The 21,230-nt window shown below is 42.6% G+C and overlaps 1 protein-coding gene across 1 annotated transcript in view; it reads right to left on the bottom strand.

Annotated features, from left to right (window-relative positions):
* Positions 1–21,230, bottom strand: part of DIS3L2 (DIS3 like 3'-5' exoribonuclease 2) — a 1,010,223-nt gene that overhangs the window by 567,810 nt on the left and 421,183 nt on the right. Inside the window, exon 8 of the mRNA XM_085635696.1 lies at positions 12,576–12,682. Coding sequence (XP_085491822.1) covers positions 12,576–12,682 — 107 coding nt within the window. The remainder of the gene's footprint in view (positions 1–12,575; positions 12,683–21,230) is intronic.

A 21,230-nucleotide genomic window follows, 5' to 3' on the forward strand; every position in this document is an offset into this window, starting at 1 on the left:
GGGAGAATGACTCAGTTTCAAGAAAACAACTCACACTGACAAAATGCTACTTAACATCTGACAGCTATAAAACATTGTTAACATCAACAGCCAAGTGGTTAGATAAATACAAAAGACGGATGGGTGGAGGTATTGCAACAGTATGATTAACGTAAAGGTGGCAGAACCTTGAAGCTAATTACGCATGCACTTAATGAGCGCCTCCTATTTAATGTGTACATTTGGACCGGAAGCTGGAGGAACCACTTAATTTATTCGTTGATTTATTTAACATCAAACTGGCAATGATTGTGCTCTGAAGTTGGAGGTTGTCAGATATTTACTTGGGCCTACACATTGATTAAACATTGTCTAGAAGACCAAAGCTTGAAGACCAGAACCTTGCTGTTATTCCCATGACTGCTAGACTCTAGATAGACTGTAAATCACAGTGGTTATTCACTTTTGGTCATTAGAAACCCCTAAAAGACCATGAAATAATCAGTTCTAAAACATAGAGCTACAGTTTGGTTTCCATGTTGTAAAAATAATGTAGATTCTGTAGACCAGTCTGTAGGGAGTTGAGTGTTTGTAGCTCACTAGAACGGTCACTGAAATCAGTTTACGGCCTAAAGTGGTCGCCTTTTGGAGCAGGCAGTGCCAGGTGGCCCAAGCTGCTCCACATTTCTTGTTAGTATTTTCAATTTCTCCTCCCTTAGAAGTACCGAGTAGTTTAAATGGAAAAGGCCCTGGCGCTTAACAATATCCAAGTCTTTCTTAGTATTGAAGACATCTTACAGAGCCTAGGAGCAGTCATCTGAGCAATTTAAGGCTGTGATTCGCTCCCGACTAGATAGTTGCTCAAAGGATGCTACTTTAGCTTCACTAGAAAGGTACACTCCTCCTGAGCACCTACTGTAACATTCATACCTTCTTGCTCCTCTAACAACCAGAACAATATTAAATAATTTGATTATCTGTTGCCTCAATACTGCTGCTGAGTCCTGTCAACAGCAGCCATACATTTCACAATGTTTTCCTAATGGTTTGCCTGCAGTACCTTTGAGTCGCATAAATACCAATACTGCTACTTTAGCCTACTGCGAAATAGTAATTTCTGTCTCCTTGGTGGGTGGGTACATAGGCCATGTGCCGCTCTGCTATAAAACAGGTTTTCATAATGCTAAACTACAACAATGTTGCCCCAAGTACATCCAGCATGTCTACTCTCTTAATCCTACTTCGTACCCAGGTCCCATTCACACAATAGGCAGAGCCTTCCACATTGTATTCACATAAACTGCATGAGAACTTTATGCCCTTTACAAGGTCCATACTCCAATTATGCCTACTGCTCCTTAAATTATTGGGACTTCATGGCTCAGGCTCTTAACCACCTCAACATTTCTTACCCATTGTCAGACACCCCAACCCCATGCTGTCCCTTATACCTTATTTTGTCATCATCTAATTACCTCAATTAAACATTAAGCACATAATCCCGTACAAAGAATACCCTTCAGCACCCTGCCCTATTCTGATCTGTCTGTGGGATTCACTTTCCCACCTGCATCCGAGCCACCTACATTAGTAACCGCTTTAATTCTCACCTACTCAGAGTTCACTGTGAAGACATCACAGAAGTATTGAGGAGTCCGAAACGTGCACAACCAGCAATCCATTACAAACACTGCACCATTCAGTGTCCTTAGTATGGCTATTTACAACCCACCAAGTAACACTGGCACCTTCCTTGATGATCTAGAGATTATTGTGACACTCCATGCCACTCATCATTGTAGGGCACCACAACCCTAACTCAGTTCTCTTTAACCACTCACTAGAAAGCACCCTTCCATCCCCAACACAGTTGTCCAGAATGTCACTACATCCAATTCTGATTTCAAACACACTCATTCCTTCCACAACCCCATCAGCCCAATTCCCTGTGACCTTGGAATAATAAAATGTCAGTCAACATCCCTTCATCCTGCTTCCAATTATTCAAGGCTATTATCAGCAAAACAAAACACTACGCAAATGTCCTACTTCCATTCTTATCTCAAATTCACAAAGATCTAGAACCCTTACTGAATGCCACATCTTTTGACATTTGATAACACACTGAGAACAACACTGGACTCTCACTATCAGTTATGAAGACTCGTCCTGCTGCCTCTCGCCCAAAGCCCTGCATCACAGCCCACCCTTAATGCTTTGAAAGCCGAAATGCAGCTGTACATTTGAAAAGCAAAGAGCTAAATTATATCCTGAGAACTATGAACATGCCCTGATCACCCTCAAATTCACCCTCATGCCTGCCAAATGTTCTTACTACAGAACCTCACATCCTGTCTAGGTTCTATCCCCCAATGGTGTGCCCATGTAATCAAAACTATCAAATCCTGGTCTTGCACATACCTGCCACACTCCTCCCTCAATGTGCATAACCTTGCCTCATGGTGCCCCTTTAAAATCTCAGGTACTAGACCAAAACTGGCTGCACTCCAGACAAGTCCACCGCCTCCAACCATTCATATCTCCCACACTTCTACTTCCTTTGGCATGCCCCTTTCTTTCCCTCACACTTCTTTCACAGAGTAAATTACTGTTCTCAAATTAGTCAACCCTGCATGTGCAACATCAAACTACAAGTGTCCAAAGTATCAAACAACTACCCCCTCTCTTCTAATGTAGCATCATTCCTGGCATCTCCCTGCAACCACTCCACAAGAAACACCTATTGTAACTGCTTCAAATCTGCTGCAGCCTTGTCCATGTTACAAAATAAAAAAGAACAAATAAAAACCACTAAGTAATTAATTTCTGCTACTTATTACTATCTGCTACCTATCTCCACATCTCCCTACTTCCTCTCACCTCAAAAAGACTTGAAAGAAATCACCATCACTCATGGATGCAACTTCATAATCTTTGACAACTACCTATACCTTGCTTTAAATCTCATACTTCTTGAACTCTTTGGGGCACAGGACAATGCCAAGCACCAGACCAATCTTGGAATCACAGGTGCCGCTGTAAACAGCTTTAACCCTATCCCTCGTACTGTTCTTTTTCAGTTTAGAGCTCTCTATTATCTCCGCAAATAGTAATTGTAAATTGTATTTCTATATAACTTACTGCAACCAATGAGTCATTGTGGTACTGGGGTGAGAAACCCGCTACTCCAGAACCAAAGATTAAAGTTAAATTTTTAGTACATTAGTAGTATGTGCTTTCTTTTTAGGACTAGCCTGCAACAACGCATGCACTGTTTGCGCTCTCGCTTGCGAGAGAGACTGTATACAACAAGGGGCTTGCAACCCACCCACTGCTTAACATTCTAGGCCTTCATTGTTTCTTTTATTTGCTGCCTTCTAATTGGCCAGCATGTGCTGGCTTCACTTCTTTCGGCTGGAGCATGGACCAAGTACTGATTGCATAAGCTTAATTGCTGTCCTCCCACTGATGGTGCTGTGATTGAGCAACTACTTGAATTTTTTCTTCTTCCCTGCCATCTCTTGCCATTTACAGCTATGTTTTACTATGTCACGCGCACTTCAAAGAAGTCCTTTTCTCCTTTGGAATAGATGTTTATAGCGACAACAAATGTTATCTGATTCCTAGTACATTTTAACTAAGACTTGAATATGGTCCATTTGCTTTCTGTATGTGATAGGATTTCTTTTTGCCATATGTCATATTTTATTTCATTTTTCACGCATGGGAAGATTAACTGATGTGCTCAGAATCACTGGGGTATTATTCAGATACCAACAAAGCATTGGCAAAGCCAATCGGTCTCGCCTTTGAAACTACTGGCTCTGCCATTTTATTTTTTCTTCATGCTGTACAGCGTAGGCACTGACAACTTCGGCAATGATTTGCAGACATGCTGCACAGCAAACATGTAAGCATATGGCACACATACACACATTAACACATATATACAGCAGAGGTTCTAATGTCTTTTACATACTGATGAGTTACACTGTTGTGTTGTGAATATAGTTGTCATGTAGGGAAGAGCCAGCTCTTGACTAATCGTCTGAAGCTGAAATGGTTGCCAGTGGATCCTATGTTTGTAGGTAAGGAATTGCATAGTTTGGCTGCTTGCCCGGAGAAAGATGTTACACCATAGTTTTATTCCATGTATGCTGATATTTTGAGGCGTGGTGTCATTCAAAAGAATAGGGTCCTTTTTGTATGTATTTGGTAATTTTCTTCCTGATGAAAAGTGGCCCTGTGCCATTGATTGCTTTTTATAGGTGATACAAAGCTGGTTGAATGTGGATCTTCTGACAACTGTTAACAGTGTAGGGCCCTCAGGTACGAGAGATGTGTGCTGGTGACTTTATAAGTAGAGTACAGCACCAGAGTTCTGAATTCTCTGTAATCTGTGCATATTTGATAAAGGTGAGTTGGGGCACAGACCATTAGCATAATTGAGTTTTGATAGGACAAGACCGATTGTCACTTGGATCTTGTAGATGAATCCTAGGTGTGGGAGGATCCGTCCCAGCGTTTTCGTTGTAAGAAAGCTTGATTTGGCTGCCTTTCCACTTGGGCAGTCATCCATAGTTTGGCATTAAAGGTAATTCTTACTTTTTTTTTGTTGTTTTGTTTTTTAAACTCCGCCATCAAAAATATCTAAGGTTTTTCATAGTCAGGCCATGCACAGAGGTGGTCATACGTTTCCCAGTGATTATAAGCGAGTATTTCAGATTTGGAAGCATTCAATGTGAAGTAGTGATTAAATGAATGAATACATGCTTATTGTTTAGGTAATTAACATCATAACAATTTGCACATAAATTTAAAAAAAAAAATACAATAAATATCTTCATACTTTTAAAACAAGATTTCACATATTAGGCTATACACCCTTAGTAGTTATGATCGATAGTATTCATGTACAACCAGAAATGTTCCTAACCGGTACAATCTTAATTCAGAGATTTTCCCATTCTATGATCTACACCCTTGATCCACATCCTTGTTGGTCTACCTGTACATCCAATAATGTTTCTGATCATAAATGATAAAATCCAATATCGTCCTAAACGGAAGTCAATGATCCTATTAAATTTCAATTTTCAGAGCGTGGAGGTTGAGAAAAGTTTATCAGCTTTCAGTTCATTTGAGGCTATGACTGATCTAGCTCTTACATTATAGCAGCTCTGCATGTCCTTATTCCTTTGATGATTAGGGTTTTTCTTAAAAAGGTGACTTGTGCTGAATAAAGTTTGGGACATATGCAGATTAAATGAATGAGGTCCTCTTTTTTTGCTGCCACAAAGTCACCATATTGTAGGCCCTTTATGTATGCAGCTTGGCTGGCCCGCAATGGACGGTAGTTTCCCAAAGTGTAGGCCCTTCAGCTGACTTTTTAGATGTACCAAAAATGTAATGCTTAAGTAAGGTGCTGGTGCAAGAATCTTATAATTTTTAATCACCCTCCAGGTATGCGATCTAAGGCTGAAGGTGTTTTTGTTAGGTAGCATAGAATTAGGTTTTGCTGCTTTGTTTACGACTTTTTTTAAAGTTGAAAAAGGGAGATTGTTGTTTCATAGCTCGGCAGTGTAGGTAATTTTTTGTAATTTTCCAGTTTTGTCCCACGAGTAGGGAGCACGCTGTATTCTGTTTCAGTCGATACCAGAGCTTTATTGTGGTATACATTCTCCCTGTTGTTTGATTTGTAAGCTCAAATTCAAGTGAATGATGCGGACTGGTGGATCTGAAAGACCTTTTTGTAGGTTGTAGCTAAGAGTGTGTTCAAAAAGACAGAATCTTTACAGTGTAAAGCAATGCTGGCGTAAGATATTGCTGGCAGAATTTTTGCCACTATCACGGTAAGCAGTGGTTTGTAGGACGGCCCCTTCAGTTTTTTTGCCAGGGTCCTAAAAGCAAAAGCTTATGTGCTGGTTCTCTGTGACATAGTTTTTTGCTCTTGATGATTTAATCTATTATCCATGTAAAACTCCAAGTATTTATAACTGGTTACTTCCTCTAGCGGTTTGCCGTCAAGCCAGATGTTCTGCTTGATGCTAGGACGATTGCTGATGAGCATGGTTTTACTTTTCCATGTATTAATTTCTAGTGTGTTAGTTGTTATATATTCCATCAGTTCAGGGAGTGACCTTCAGAGACCAACCTTAATTAGGCTCATTAACACCACAACGCCTGCATATGAGAGATGAGAAAATGATAGCTTTCCCAACTGTGGTGGATGAGAGTGGATCTTATCAAGCCGTTGTGTTAGGTCAGACATAAAAAGATTGAAAAGGTGCGGCGCCAACACACATCCTTGTTTTAAGCCTTTGTTTGTATTCAGCTTTCTTGATAATCTGGAACCATTGCCCAACTTTATTCTTATCCAGGTTTGGGAGCAAAATAACAGTATACCTCGTAGTATTCTATATGGGATGTTCCAAGCACTCCGTTTTTTCCACAGGTGATGACAATCCACGCTGTCAAAGGCTGCATTTAGATCTATGAAACAAAGGTGCAGTTGTTGCTTTGCTAGCATTTTTCTGCTATTAGTGAGAGATAGAATATCTCTGGTCATTTCAATCTCTTTTCTAAAACCGGTCTGTCTAATGGGAATCAAGTTAATCTTGTCCGACCAATCAATCAGGTCTGCCAGATCAGAGAGGTGTAGTACTTTGCTTCTACATCTCATAGGGCAATTAGCCTATAATTTGACGGGTTTATACTATCTCCACCTTTGTATATCGGCGCAATAATTGAGCCTTGCTAAGTAGATGGAATTTGATTTAGTAGCACAACTTCTTTAAATTGTGTGGCTATATTTTCGCTCCAGAAAGTTGGATCATAATTAAAAATTGCCTGAGGGATGCCATTAGGGCCTGGTGCTCCCTCTCCTCTGCCTTTCCGTATTGTGTTGATTATTTCATAGCTAAATAAGTTGACGAATCAGTTTTTACCTTTAGACTGCAAATACCATCTTTTCTGCAGCTGGAGTTTTCTGCTTTTCCTGTTGCCGTCGCTAGATCAGGTTGATACAAGTCATCCAGGTGATTCAGCGACAGTTGTTCGGGAGTTATGATCTCCATGAATCTTCTTGTTGGAAAATTGGCTCAATCGTGTTCTTGTACATTTGAAGTTTAGGCATTCACTGGTCTATTCAGATTGCTTATTATTTCCCAAAAGGTGCTGGAGTTGGTTTGCTTAGCACTAAAAAATATTTTTTTTTACCAGAATCTCTCATTTCTATTTCTTATTTCTTCCCATAACTTCTTTTTGTATTCTTTCCTCAGCTGACATGCAGTGTCCCATGCTGTTTGATCAGGATCCATTGTTTTTAATTTCCTGACGGCTTTCTTTGCTTCGTGTTTCAGGATTAAAACTTCACTCATTAATTCCTTACAATTTTTGTTTCTGGATACCGGGTTTTTTTTCCCCCGACATTATGTCAATTTTGATATGATGTTTGTCCATGCTTGCACTGTATTTGGACACTCATCCCTGTTCGCTATTATAAATTCTTTCATTGTGTTTTGTAGCTCCTGTAAGGTTTTGTTTGTCCATCTAAGGCGCTTTAGATCAATTGAATAGATGTTTCCCTCCGTTACTGGATTAGCCTGATGCTTGGGTAAATTTAGGCTGAAGTAAATGTGCTGATAAGAGTTGTCACTCCTGGTGGTGTATTGGATGGGGAATTGGGAGATAAGTGGTATCAATGATAGTGAAATTACCGTATAATCAATTCTGGCTCATGCCCTTCCTCCATGTTATGTGTGCTTAGGAGGGGTATCTGCCATCGATCTGCCATTTATGACTCTCATTCCCAAATACTCTTATGCCTTCACCAGGTGTTGGCCTATAAAATCAGGACAAGTTGTATTTAGTTGATATTGAGGATGAACATTCCAGAATATGTGGTCCGAAGCAAGTTTCTCGTCTACGACCGGGGAATAGATTAAATTAGAATTAAAGTCTCCTGTCAGCAATATATCCCAAGAGGGATGAGTGCATCTTATAGCCAAGATTGTGGCAATTAGTAGGGCGTTATGAGCTTTTTTCTTGCTTGCCTTTGGATGGGCATGTGCGTTAATCAGCAGCATTGGTCTCCGTTTATCTGAGACCTATTGAGTAAATGTAATAAATTGCATATTGGATCCAGGAGAGGCTATCTGATCCGATTTGATGCTTAGTGCTGTGAACACGTAGAAGCCAGGCCCCCTTTTGGCTGGCCATATTTCTCATGTTTTTCCGCAGTTCTAGTGTAGTGTGTGAAACCTGCAATGGGTATATCATACAATGCCAATGCCTCCTGGAGGGCAATTATGTCACATGTTTCCCAGCCTCGAGGAGGCCTGCCATCTTCTAGCTCCTGCTATGTTCCATGAGAGCAGGTGGATATTTCTATTGTTAAGTTTATACATTTGTCTTCTCATGGGTCAATCACCCTTGTTATCATTAAGGGTGCCTGGGAGCAAACTCTATTGACTTTGATCTGTTCGCGTAGTCGCCTTCTGGCCTTTGTATGCGTCACTCCTCGTTGGAATAGTTGGACTTCTCCCTATATCATCTACAGCACCGAATACACCTGTGGCCTCTCTTGTATTTGTCTTGATCCTTGTTTTGCTTTGTAGGAAAAATTTCCAATTAGGGGTCCGGGGTAGCGTGGAATGATTTGTTAGGATAGTTTTACGCCTTATGCTTCAAATTGTTGTGCAAAGTTCATAATGAGCTGGACTTCTACCGATTGCCATGTAGTAAGAGTTTTTTCCTTGATTTTTGTTTCAATATTAGAAGGAATTCTACAGCCAGAAGGTTTGTTGAGTCTAAATGCTTTAAGGCTGGAATTTCTGCTAACAGTTTTATTATGGTGCCCTCATTTAAAATAGCATGCCGACCCTGTGATTCATTTTCTGGTGTTAAAATTATTTGCTGCATTAAAGATCTTTGCTCTCTAATTTTTTACCAAGAGGAGTCTACTGGTTTGTCTTCCACTGTACTTGACTTGTTAAGGTTTTGGATGTGAAATCTGAGGTTTCCTTGTTGGGGCTTACTGCCCTTTCTTGCATTTAGGTGGGGAGCTATGAGACGAAGGCGAATCTGCCGGTTTGTTCTCTTTCTGCTTGTTTGTTTTATTCCGCTCTGGTCAGCAAGGCTCGAGCTCTCAAGTTTTTACTCTAGTTGAATCTACTGGTTTACTTATTATGGTTCTGAAAGTGGAACCTGAGATTTCCCTGTTGGGACACACTGCCTTTTCTTGCATTAAGTGATGAAGTATGAAATGGGGGAGAATCTGCCGGTTGGTTCTCTTTCTGCTTGTTTATTTCATTCTGCTCTAGATAACGTGGCTCGGTCTCTTCTGCCGTGCCTCCTTGGATCTTTCTTAACTGCCCTTGCTGGCTGGTACCCCCATTCAGTGAGCCTTCTGAATTTGCGGCATTATAGACTTGTTTCTTTGGAGCTACTCTTTCTATCAGGTCATTGGGCTTCAAATGTATCCCATGGGGAGTAGTATCCAAGATTGTTGTTTTTGATGTTTGTACCATTCTTCATCTTGTACCTGATCTTGTTGGTTTATTGCTGCTGTGAAGTAGTGGCTCAATGTCATCCATTGGTCAACAGCCGGCAAACAACTGAAGATTGTGGATTTTTCGGTGTCCTTGAAAAATTCCAATTTTATTAGTAGCTGTACGTTGCCTGCGTACTTCTAACATGTAAAGTGAAAACCATTAATAAATACTGGTAATGACTTCATGTAGATGTTGAAAAGCACGGGGCGAGACAATTGAGCCCTGAGGGATTCCAGCTTTAGTGCTGTATGGTTTTGTCGAGAATGTAGGCGTATGGATGATATTTGTTCTATTGTGTAGGTAGCATGCTCCCTACTCAGGCTTCCTCGAGTCTTTGGATAGTGTGTCAAAGGCTACTGAAAAGTCCAAGAGAAGACAGGCATCAATCCATTCTTGTCTATTGTGCCTTTAAGGTCATTCCATATCGAGATTAGGGCTGATTCAGTGCCTTTTGCTGGAAGGAATCTAGTACAGAAGTTGGAAAATATGGAATTGTCTTCAATAAATTGTGACGTCTGGACGAAGGCTGCTCCTTCTAAAAAAATGTTTACTATTGGTCCGCAGTTGTGGGAGTCTTGATCTAGTCCGGGCTACTTTTAATAAGGGGCAAATGTATGCCTTTAAGACTTCTGGAAAAATGCTGTGCTGAAGGAGTGGTTGATGAGTGTTTTGACTGGCACTGCCGCAGAAGTTACAACAATGTTTTTGAAGATTTGAGGTGGAGGGTATAAGTGTGTTACACAACTGGGTAGTCTTTGGTGAGTGAGTTGTGGGTGGATTGACCTTGCCTGTTGGCAGAGATAGGTGTGTGTTTGTTATGAACTTGTGTGCATGGCTGTGTTTGTGGCCGTTTCCTGGACAGTGTGTGTACATTTTGAAATGGGTAGCGATTCTGACCCAAGGCCCATCCCGGCCCAAACAAGCAATTGCCCTTGACCTTGCTGCCCTTAACCTCCATGCCCAAGCTGAAACGCCCTGGACGCGGGGGGCTTATAAAGGCTGGTGAAGTCACATGACCCTCTTTCAGCCTCCTAGGCACTCCTGGAGGCCCAGCTACGTGGTTTCCACAAACCACCAAATTGGTCCACCTGGAGGAGCGGTGTGTTCAGCTTTCTAATGCACATCTGTGTCTGGGAGAGCAGGTAGGATGGGGGAATGGAGGCGAGAGGAGGGAGGCAGGAAAAACTTTGTCTAGTAGCAGTAAAGTTTGGTTAATCGATGGCAGAACTGCACAAAATTCACAAACGCTTACAATTAGCACAAGCATAGCTGTCTACAAAAGAAAAGTTGGTACATAGCTCTAAAAATGCACTTTGATTATAGTCAAAAGAGTAGACTTATTTGGGCTGAGAACAAGAACTCAAGCAGCCAAGAGGAGTCTACGAGTGGAAAAGGCAAGTAGACAGGCTGAGTAGGGGGAAACAAACAAAAGGAAACAGAGCCTGTAAGGAGGGAAATAAGAGCAACAGAAAGGGAAGCGGAGCCAGTAAATAGAGCACATGATGGGAGGGGTCAGTTTGAGGTCACACAGGGGAAGAGTGCAGAGGGAGAGCAAAATGGGGGGAAGAGTGCAGAGGGAGAGCAAAATGGGATACAGAGCAGAGGACAAAGAGTGGGACACAGGCTGTAAAGAAGGACACTCCATGTTTCAGAAGCGCCACCAAGCGCTGGCTGTCACCAGAAAACATAACATGGACAAGCTACTGGTCCTGGTTTTCAAAGCCATGAATGGCTCCTCCTCAAACTACTCCCCGGAAATTCTGAGCCACTATGTGTCAACGCGCAACTAATGATGGCCACTGAAAACCTCGTAGCTACACTCAATGTCCTTGCACTGCATCCTGGTCTGGATCTTTTCAACTCCTGGGTTCTCCACAGATTCATTGAACTTAGCTCAATTCCTCTGCTTACATCATTAAAAGCTGTACACCAGCAATCACAAATTGCCTTAGAATAACATATTACTGCAATATTTCTATTCCACCACTTATCAAATTCCATCAGCGCTGTTTTGTACGCACCCCGATCCGCTAATCTCCTAATGTACAGACATAATATTGGCTTGTACAATATTTTTTGCCAAAATGCTCTGCTGTGATGCCAAATATATGCTGCTGTCAACCTAATAAAGTATAACCATACCTACAATGGGTCTTCCTCCCAAAATGTGCACTATTTAGAGCTGGGATACCCTAGTTTTGAAGGCTAAGTGAACATCTTCTGAAAGAGGCAAGGCAGCGCTGACCGGGGCTGGGAGGTGCATTAGGGAGCCAAGATTGACAATGCACGATACAGTCATTCTGAATTGTGTCCCTCTCACATGAAGAGCACAGTAACCTTGTTGTGTCAATGGGGAATTGTGTACTGCTCATTCTTAGAATGTAGCTTTTTAGTTCCGACGTACCTTGTAGGATCAGCAGGACTGAGTGCCTTGCCTACTCTTCTGCATATGGGCTATTTTAAAAATACTTTTTTCAATAGCGATACACAACATTTGTAGTGTTATGAACTCTTCTGTATCATCGGTTGGTGAACGAGTTGTGATACATTGACTTGGTTTATTTAAATGGTGTTCAAACGAATACTCTTATCTTGAATTGTTTTTTTAAATTTTTTTTAAACAGGCTGTTTAGGGTATTGGTGAGCAATCAGCAAGGACTAGTTGGGACTGGTGTGCTCTTGCAGTACCACTACCTGAGGGCATTTAAAAAGCAAGAACTCCTTTGTAAGAAAGTGATTGATCACAGTTCAACAAGAGCAAGCATTAGTGCACAATCTCACAATGTGACGGTTACCCTGGAATAAGACAGTACAAGGCCAGAATGTGCCAGGGTCCTATTCCTGGAACCACTTCCTGCCGCCCTTTGCCATTCTTCAGAGAGTAGTGATTTGGCGATTCTTACAAAGTTCCCACTTATGGTTGCCACTACATTATCAAAGGGTTGCACAAAGAGGTAGTGTTTGTCCGTGAGCTGCGTTTTCTTGGAAATGTCAAGTGCAACTCAAGGAAGCTCAGTGATAGTAAAATCGAGACCGGCCTACCTTGGCGGTCTTTTGGAGACACTTGTCAGGCAGCAGGCGTGGGTCAGCGGTCACCGGCATGCTGTCACTTGTCGAACCTTGGGTTGCGCCATGCGGCTGACTGCTGCCTGCAGAAGAAAATAAGATCTGTTAGATGACAACGCAAAAAGCCCTTTCTATTAAAAAGAAACACCATTCCCATCTTAAATACAGCTTTATACACCAAGGGTGCATCATAAATGGATATAAAATAACGAAATACCTGAAAGTGCGAGCTGCAACGCGGCGCTAGGCTAGGGTCCTGCGACAAAGGCCTCGCGGGGATGGACCCATGCCAGATTTACAAGAAGCACACATAGGATACATTTACAAACAATGAATCGATAAGGAGATCCTCAAATACACAGACAGGCTCACTCAAGAATCTAGCATGATCTGACCTCCCTACATACACGGTCGACCCTTTTGGGCGAGACTATCAGAACAAGCATGCAGTGTGAGATGGAGGTGAGTTGGTGGATGTCTAGTTGTCATTTCCAGGGGCATTCTGTAATATAATATCTTGTAACAGGCACAATGACTTGGAGTACTTAAGATGGGAGTTTGAGAGCATTGTGGTGTGGGACAGAATGAAACAATGGTCCATAGTTGACCGATCAAGATCAGCTAAGACAAAGTCTTTCTAAAAATATTTTTGTATTCAATATTAAGACATATGGCAAATGCTTTACCTACTGTACTACTGAAGAATCCTTCCCCCCACAAAATAAAAATCAAGCCATTTTTTGTCCGTGACTTGCAGTGACGTTACTCTATGTGTAATGGCTCTTACCTAGTTTCACTGTTGCTGATCCAGGTACGAGTGGTTGTGGACCTGAAACACGTAAAACACCTGTGGTAGACCAAGGATGTCAGAACTTAGGTTATTGGTTTGGGACAGGGGAACACGTACCAACTGAACAGATCATGAAGAAGTCTCAACAGGAGTCTGCCCTCAAACCCTGGAAGCTACGGCCGCATGAAATTCCCCTGAGAATCGTAACACAGCAATGTGAAGTCTCAGTTGGCAGTCGATGGGGACCTAGGTGTGATATCAGGCCGCCTATGGTGGTGTGAAGGTCTAACGCTCAAAGTTTTACCTGTGGACTAAGCCTTTTTTTGTGGCGATCATAGACCTTCAGCAGGACAAAGTCCAAGGTGGAGGCCGGGGAGGGTCTCTTGAGGTGTTATAAGTCGCTGAGCTCCCATAGCTCTTCCACTTTGCGCTACTGTAAACATTTCCAAATAGCTCAGTACAAAATGGCAAACCCCTTCTTCCATCATAAGGAGCTGTGGCTTTCCCTAAGCTACTTTCCTGTGTAAATGAGGTCTTCTCTCCAAGGCCGGACTAGGAACCGAAGGCAGCCCTGGCAATTGTCTCAGACCGACCCGGTGTCGAGATGGCTGCCTGGCCCCTGGGGAAGCACTGCCTGCCCCTTGAGGCTGGAAACGCTTGTTTGCCGCTTTTGTTACTGGGGGCCTACATTGCCACTAAGCTGCAAAACTGTCTCCCACTAACCAAACAGGGTCCCACCGCTGCAGAACTGGCCCTCACCCTTCCGGGGAAAACCCCAATGCCCGCTACGGCCTGGCTTCTCTCTCCGTTAGGGTCCAGATCTATTTTTACTTCAGCTAGCACTGGAGTCAACCAAGTCTAGCAGGGCCCAGGGAATGAACGAGAGCAGATCCTGGCAGCCCCTTTTGGCACCTCCAAATGAAATGAGGTAGTGTGAAGGCTGGCCTTTTTTCTGGCAACTGTTCCTTTACTCGCCCCAGATGGCCAATTCATGCGGAGTAGCCACCCATTGTTAAAGTATGTGTCTTCCTGGGCCCAGACGCTGGGCTATTTTGTCTTCTGGAGAACAGGGCTCTTTACTCCAGCTGGGAATGTGTATTGCACCTCATGAACGGAGAGGCGTGGCAAAACAGGGTCTATAATAGTTTTAGCTCAGACAGCACAAAGTACCTTTTATGTAAAGCTCAGTTACCATTAAGGTTATCAAAAATCTCCTGTCACCAGGTACTTGGATTTTTAAAACGAGGTGGAAAATAATGAATTATTCTGCTAGCGTTGTCCAATGCAGGTGGAAATACAGGCTTGAAATTTTACCTAGGCCTGGTCATGGAGAATGTAGCTGAACCTACACAGTAAAAACTGCCATTGGACATTCATTGTGTCAAGCACATTCTTCCAAATATGCTGTGTGCCACTTTCTTTTATATCAAGCACCCAGCCCTGTGGGCTTACAATATTAATATAAAAATAGGTTATTCAACATGGCAAAGGCACATTTTCTCTCGATTTGTCATTGATCACTGCAGTGCCTTTAAATTCCAGCCCAACCAGAGCACAGCAGTGCTCCAGAAAGCCATATTTATCTGTTATATAAGTGGGTGGTGTAATTACACACTGCAGCCGGCAAATTATATTTAACTATGATGTCACTGATGGGTTTTGTGTGCCATCTACCATGACCTTAGAGGAACATTAAATAAACCCGCTATATAAATCCATTCCACGGTACATGCGTTAGATGAAAACATAGGCACTATACTACTGTTGAACAATGATGGGGCATACAGAGTCCTAGGGCCCCAGCAAAACCGGACATTAAAAATGAGGTGACCATGGGGAAAATGATGACTTGTCTTACAATGGTAAAATCACCCCTTCTGATAAAGGGCAGATAATGAGGGATCAATCAATAGTCAGGATGACATCACAAACATACACAGGAGCCCAAACAAACAGCTCTGCAGGATATACCCCCATTGTACCTTTGCACCATCATCACCCCAAGGACGCTCACTCTTCTGCCAAAAAACCCTGAACAGTGAGCAGCCATGTTTGGTTAGCCAATGGTCACCCTTTATCCAGGCAGGATAGAAGGCCATGGCCTTAGCTCCCAGCCACACCATTCCCCTCCAAAGGCATTGCTATGTTTCCCATCTTTCAATAGTAACAGACCTCAGGTCTGAGAACAAGAAGATCATGTGTCCCTGCAAGAGTAACCTTTCCACACTAGCACCTTAGAAATGCCTCTCACACCCCTTCTTCCTAATGTTATGTTACGTTAAGTATATTTGTAAGGCACTAGGCTACCCGGAGAGGTCACGGCGCTAGCTTAGCTTCACAGCAAAATGATCCATGAACGGGCCCTAGATGTTAAATAGACATTTATTCAGTTCCTTTTTGAAGGTGAGAAGATTGGTTTTAGCTTTCATGGAGCGAAGGGTTTCCTTAGGAGAGTACTATTTGAGGCCCTGCCTAATATGGCAAGGGAAAGTAGTGTGGAGGACCTTAAAGGCTGTGCACAACGCCTAAAATGTAAAGGGATGCCTTACTCGGAGCCTGTGTAATTTCCTAATTTCGGATGAGGCGGACTCAAATTTGGGTATTCCAAGTAACAGTATGGATGCTGAGTTTTGCAATGTTTGAAGCACTCTTTAGATGCGGTTGCTGTATATGAAGGTAAAGTCCATTATAGTAATCCAATTTCAACATAACTAGTGAGGTCAAAACCGTTTTTTGTGCCTCAAATTGAATAAATCTAAGAATTGTTTTTACCAACCTAAGAGTAAAACAGGTTGAGTAGTAACTACATTTACCTGGTCTCCAAAGGAGCGTTTGTAGTCCGCAAGAACACCCAGGTTTTTGGCTTTCTTCACAGGCTCTGGCAGAGGGCCTAATCCATCTGGCCACCAAGCTGATGACCAGAAGGAGGCATTATTTCCCAACAGAATGAACTCTGATTTTCCTGATTTCAATTTCAGGAAATTATTGTTCATCCAGGTAGAGATAGTCCGCTTACAGTTACTAAATCTGCCTTGTGCGTCTGAATCCTGTTTGGGGAGAGACACCACAATTTGTGTCATCATCATACGAGGTAAGAGAAAAGCCAAATGATCAGGGAGGCAAAAGAAGACACAAACATTAAAAAGCGTAGAGCTAAGCGAGGATCCCTGCGGGACCCTACCGGTACAAGAGAAAGGCTCTGAAACAAACGAGTCCAAGGCAACTACTTGCTTTCTATCTGTAAGAAAGGATGTGCAGCCAGTATGGTTATCCACCACAAAGTCTCTGTAAGTCAGTTTCCACCCTTTCAACAATATTATGGACTTCTCTTCAATTCAGGGATCATGTTACAGCCACTAAAAGTCACAATCCGAGATCATGGGTCTGTTTCTCGTGGCCAACACCCCCAAATGTCCTCACTTCTGTATATTCTCCAAATGGTCAATACTGTCTTTCCCGACAGCAATGAATGTTAATAAGCATCTCTCAAATTCCAAAGCATGGCTGATTCTTTCTCTCAATTTTTGGACAATCATGTCCAGGTTTGTGGCCTCCCCAGCATAATTCTCCTTTCAGCTTCAGATACCCTGGTTTCAATTCTGTTCAAATTAGTTTGAAGGCTCGCATACTTGTATTTATGCTGTTTTATTTTGCATACATCTTCTCCATTGCAGCAATCAGAATCTTATGCACTTCCATTCGAATCAATACGTTTTTCAACACCCCAGTTTTCTCTTTGGTATGGAAAGGAGCATGCTTCTGGAAAAACATTTAGCAAAGTCACTACCTTTCAGCAGCCTTCATAGGAGATCCCGGATCCAAGTTGGATCTCTCTGTACGCTAGTTCCTTGTGTGCAGGACAGTCTGCCTTTCTGGCAGCCATGAGCTCAGGCAACTAGCACTAAACTTTGATCAAGCTAATGAGAGCTGGAGGGTGGGACAGGGGAGTTGAAAATGAGAGGTGCTACCACAAGGTCAATTAGCAGTGGTGCACAGTGCCTTTGTGTTGGGGTACGCCCTACTTTCTAGCCTGAAATGCGCTTAAAAGTTGCGGCAGGTGCTGGCAAAGCATAGGGACAGACAGCACTGTCCAGATGTCTAACTGAAGCAGGGGATGGCACGCTGTACTCCTGGACAGGTAAGTTAGAGTGGAGCTACCCACATAGACAAATGTAAGGACTGGTGAATTAATAAATGGACTCTCAAAGTTAAAACAACTGTATGGTGCATACTATCCAAGCTTTGTGAAAACTTTGATTGCAGCCGTGATATTGCCCCATGGAGTGCCAAGTCGAGGCTCTAGCACAATTTTTCATTTTGATGCAGCAGAGAGAGAAAGCTGTGAAGGGAGGCATTGTCTTTAAGGTGGTTGATCCCAAATGAATTGGATCAGAATTGAATATGTTGTCAAGTGATCTGGTCTCAAATAAACAGCTATGCTTCTTTGATGCCATGACAAACTCATTACTGTTTAAAGGGGCATGCAACACGGCTACTAAGAAATTGTTGTTTAATAAAATGACCCTACAGGTGCCACAATTGGCTTAGCAAACTATAATTGGGGATTGCAATGCTGGGAGACTGGCTACAAAGAAGTCACAGCAAGTACATGCAATGCTGTGTCACATACCTCCACAAAATATTTTACACAATCCATGGTCACAAAGAACAGACTCCATGTATGCACTTCCGTATGGAACAGTTATCATAAGAACAAAGGTGTTAGGAAAGGAATCCTTGGGGACCTGCGTTTCTATAGACTGGGACAAGTGGGACCATTGTTGTATCATGTTCTACTTTAGTCTTTCAAGTTGTAAAACCACCACTAAACATTCACAAAAAGTAATTATGAAAACGTTGGAATGGGTTTGACAGAACAAGATATTTTCTTTTGAGAGATGTCATTTTTTGGTTAAAATATTTTAAGTCAAATTTAAAATGCATGGTGAATTTTATTTTATACCTTTTATATTATTTTTGTGTTGTATTATTTTCAGATGCGTCTGTTTCTTATGTATTTTCAGAGGTTGATGGGCTTTGTAAACCTAAATAAACTTAAATTTAAAAACCTGTAATACCAGAAACATTTTTGTCTGCATTGTCATTCTTTAAATAAGAACGTTTACTAATGAGTCTTGGAAGCCGATGGACTGGCCTTTAATGAAAAAGTGGATATTTCGAATGGGAGAAATTTTTGGTTTTAGAGTCTACTCTCTCAGATGTATGTATTATTGTTCAACTATTTGTGACTTTGTTATTGGATTTTAGGATTTTATTTTTGTTCTGTAATGGAGAGGCGATCAAAAAGGCCAAACGAATGAGTTGGAGATTTAATTTGACAAATTGTTAGACCACTCAAGTTTGCTATTTTGGAGGATGACAATCTACACAACGTTGGTACCCATGTAAGACCACTGTGAGCCACTGCCAGCATCCTATTGAGCTTATAAAGTCTTTTTTTCTGTTTTTTAAGGCCCGGGGCTGGAAAAGACACCCCTTCCTTGAGTGGCGAAAAGCCTACAACTTAAAACAAATCTCCTTGTTGAGTGAGAGCTGGAGAACTGTCCTTCTATAGAAAGAAAAGGTACTTAGACACTTCGGCAATTAATTTGAATAACTATACAATGAAGGTATGCGATGGCCTGGATCGTACTCCCTGGACAATAGGCTATTCAGTGTTTGGATAGCATCTGGAAAAGGGGATTCTTCACCCGATGACTCCGTCTACTGTACGGCTAGTCTATGAACCAGGAGCAGCACTCTCTAGTGCAAAAAAGACATAAGCAACACCTCAAAAGCTTGCGACTGCTTCTCTACTCAGGAAATAAGGACGAGCCAGATAAGGGGAGAGGATTCTGTGAGCATCCAGGGTATAGGCCCTGCATTTTAGGGAATACGTGCCTCTACCAACTAATTCTAGTGTCTGATAGAACACCACGTACCACTGCAGCCAGGTCCAGATTTTCCAGCACTGTGCATAGGAGTGTTCAAAAGAGGTGGCTCATTGACCTTTGGTCTGCAAGATGTCCAGGGTCAGCCACTGACAGACATTATCCTAGATCTAGTTATCGTAAACACTAACCTTTCAACACATGAAAAACAAAGTTATCCCCTGCACATCGCTGGCCAGAGTCGCTACAGGGACAGGAGGATATCCCCTTAAGAACTGTAACCACTCAAATGACTTGTAGGAACTATGGGTCTCTGATGTTGCCTGGCTCTGAAAATCCTAATAGAGGTGCCAGAGGTCCAAGATACCTTGAACCAATGGGGCACAGGGACATCCTGGCCACGACAGAGGATGTAGACACATGCTTGCATGGTACCTCTAAGATTTGGGTCTTTGATTCTCTTGACCAATGAGTATGACTCCGCATCATAGGGCTATTTAAGGCTCAGATGTTCTTCCGTTTATTCTTTATTGTGGTTTGTCTTTAGCCAATTCATCTCATTTTGAAGTATAACATCCTAGAAAGCGACTATTATAACCAGGATTTCCCCGAGTTACCTTTTCTTGCCAAGTGGTACCTTCTAAGAAGACTAGATTGCCTATTTTACATGCAGTGCATGCCACTGGACAATTCCTTGCCTGCATTTTATTTCAATACAAGAGGATTTAGCATGGTTAAAGTGAGTGGATCTCTTGCTCTCCTACTGGAGGTCGCCAGTAGGTAGCATGTTTGCAGCTCCCTTTGCCCAAAATCAATGCCGGCTCCTGCAGGAGGCGGGGAGCCAGTAGGGACCACGTGGGCCTTGAGGCTCCCCCACCTGCGGTCACCAATGAGCTGGCCATGCCCCAGGGGATGAGGTCCACAGGGCAATACCTGCCCGGTGAGGGGGACCGCGATGGCCTTCTCCCACCCCATTAAAAAATAATAATAATAATCAAGGCCTGGCACCGGGGGATGGGCTAGTTGGCCCACAAGGACCCTCAAGAGCCAAGGGAACGTCATCCCCCAAATAGTAGTGAACCAGGATGCGCGTTTGCAGAGTGGTGGAGAAAGGGGGCGTGATATGCTATCAGATCTCAGCAATCCTGCTGTATGGGAATTACTGGAGGTAATAGGATGGGTAGATGGCCTCCCCAAGGACCCTCAATAGCCAAGGGGACTTCATCCTCCTACTAGTAGTGAGCCAGGAGGCACGTTTGCAGAGTGTTTTGAGAACGTCATCAGTGATGTCACTGAACAGGTCATGAGTGATGTAATATGTGATGTGAGGTCATAAGCAGTGCATTGTGGGGGCGTAAGTTATAGTTAGCTCTGGTAACTATAACTGCTGAATTTCTCTGGTTTTGTATGAGTGAAATGTCAGCCTAACTATAACGCCCCTGTAACCTTCGTTATACAATATACACATATACACACACATATATAAATACACATATATACATATGATTGATAAATTCCCACCCCCAAAAAATATAAGGGTCGTGGGGCAAGAACCCCCATTTTTCAAAAGAAAATGTGGGCAGAGACGTAGAAACAGTTCTGGTTCATGGCCCGCCCTCATGCACCTCAGTACAGACCTTTCTGGAAGAAGAAAACTAGTACTGGGGATAGGAGATGCAAAAGAAAAAATAAAGGTAAAGGAGAAAGGGGATAGGGAGGGAGATGGGCCAAGAAAATGGCGTACTCACAGCGGGAAACTCACCGACGCAGATTATGAGTCAGGAGGTTTCCTGCAGTGAGATGTCCTAGAACTGCCAATGACAACAGGGATGAGGCCTTGGCAATCTATAACAGAGGAATCATCCCACACACATAACATCAACTTGACATGACATGAATACGTGGACTAGTAACTATTTTAAGGCCATTCTCCTCTTACCCATAAGTTAA

Source organism: Triturus cristatus, chromosome 11, assembly GCF_964204655.1.
Source record: "Triturus cristatus chromosome 11, aTriCri1.1, whole genome shotgun sequence".
NCBI classification, from domain to species: domain Eukaryota; kingdom Metazoa; phylum Chordata; class Amphibia; order Caudata; family Salamandridae; genus Triturus; species Triturus cristatus.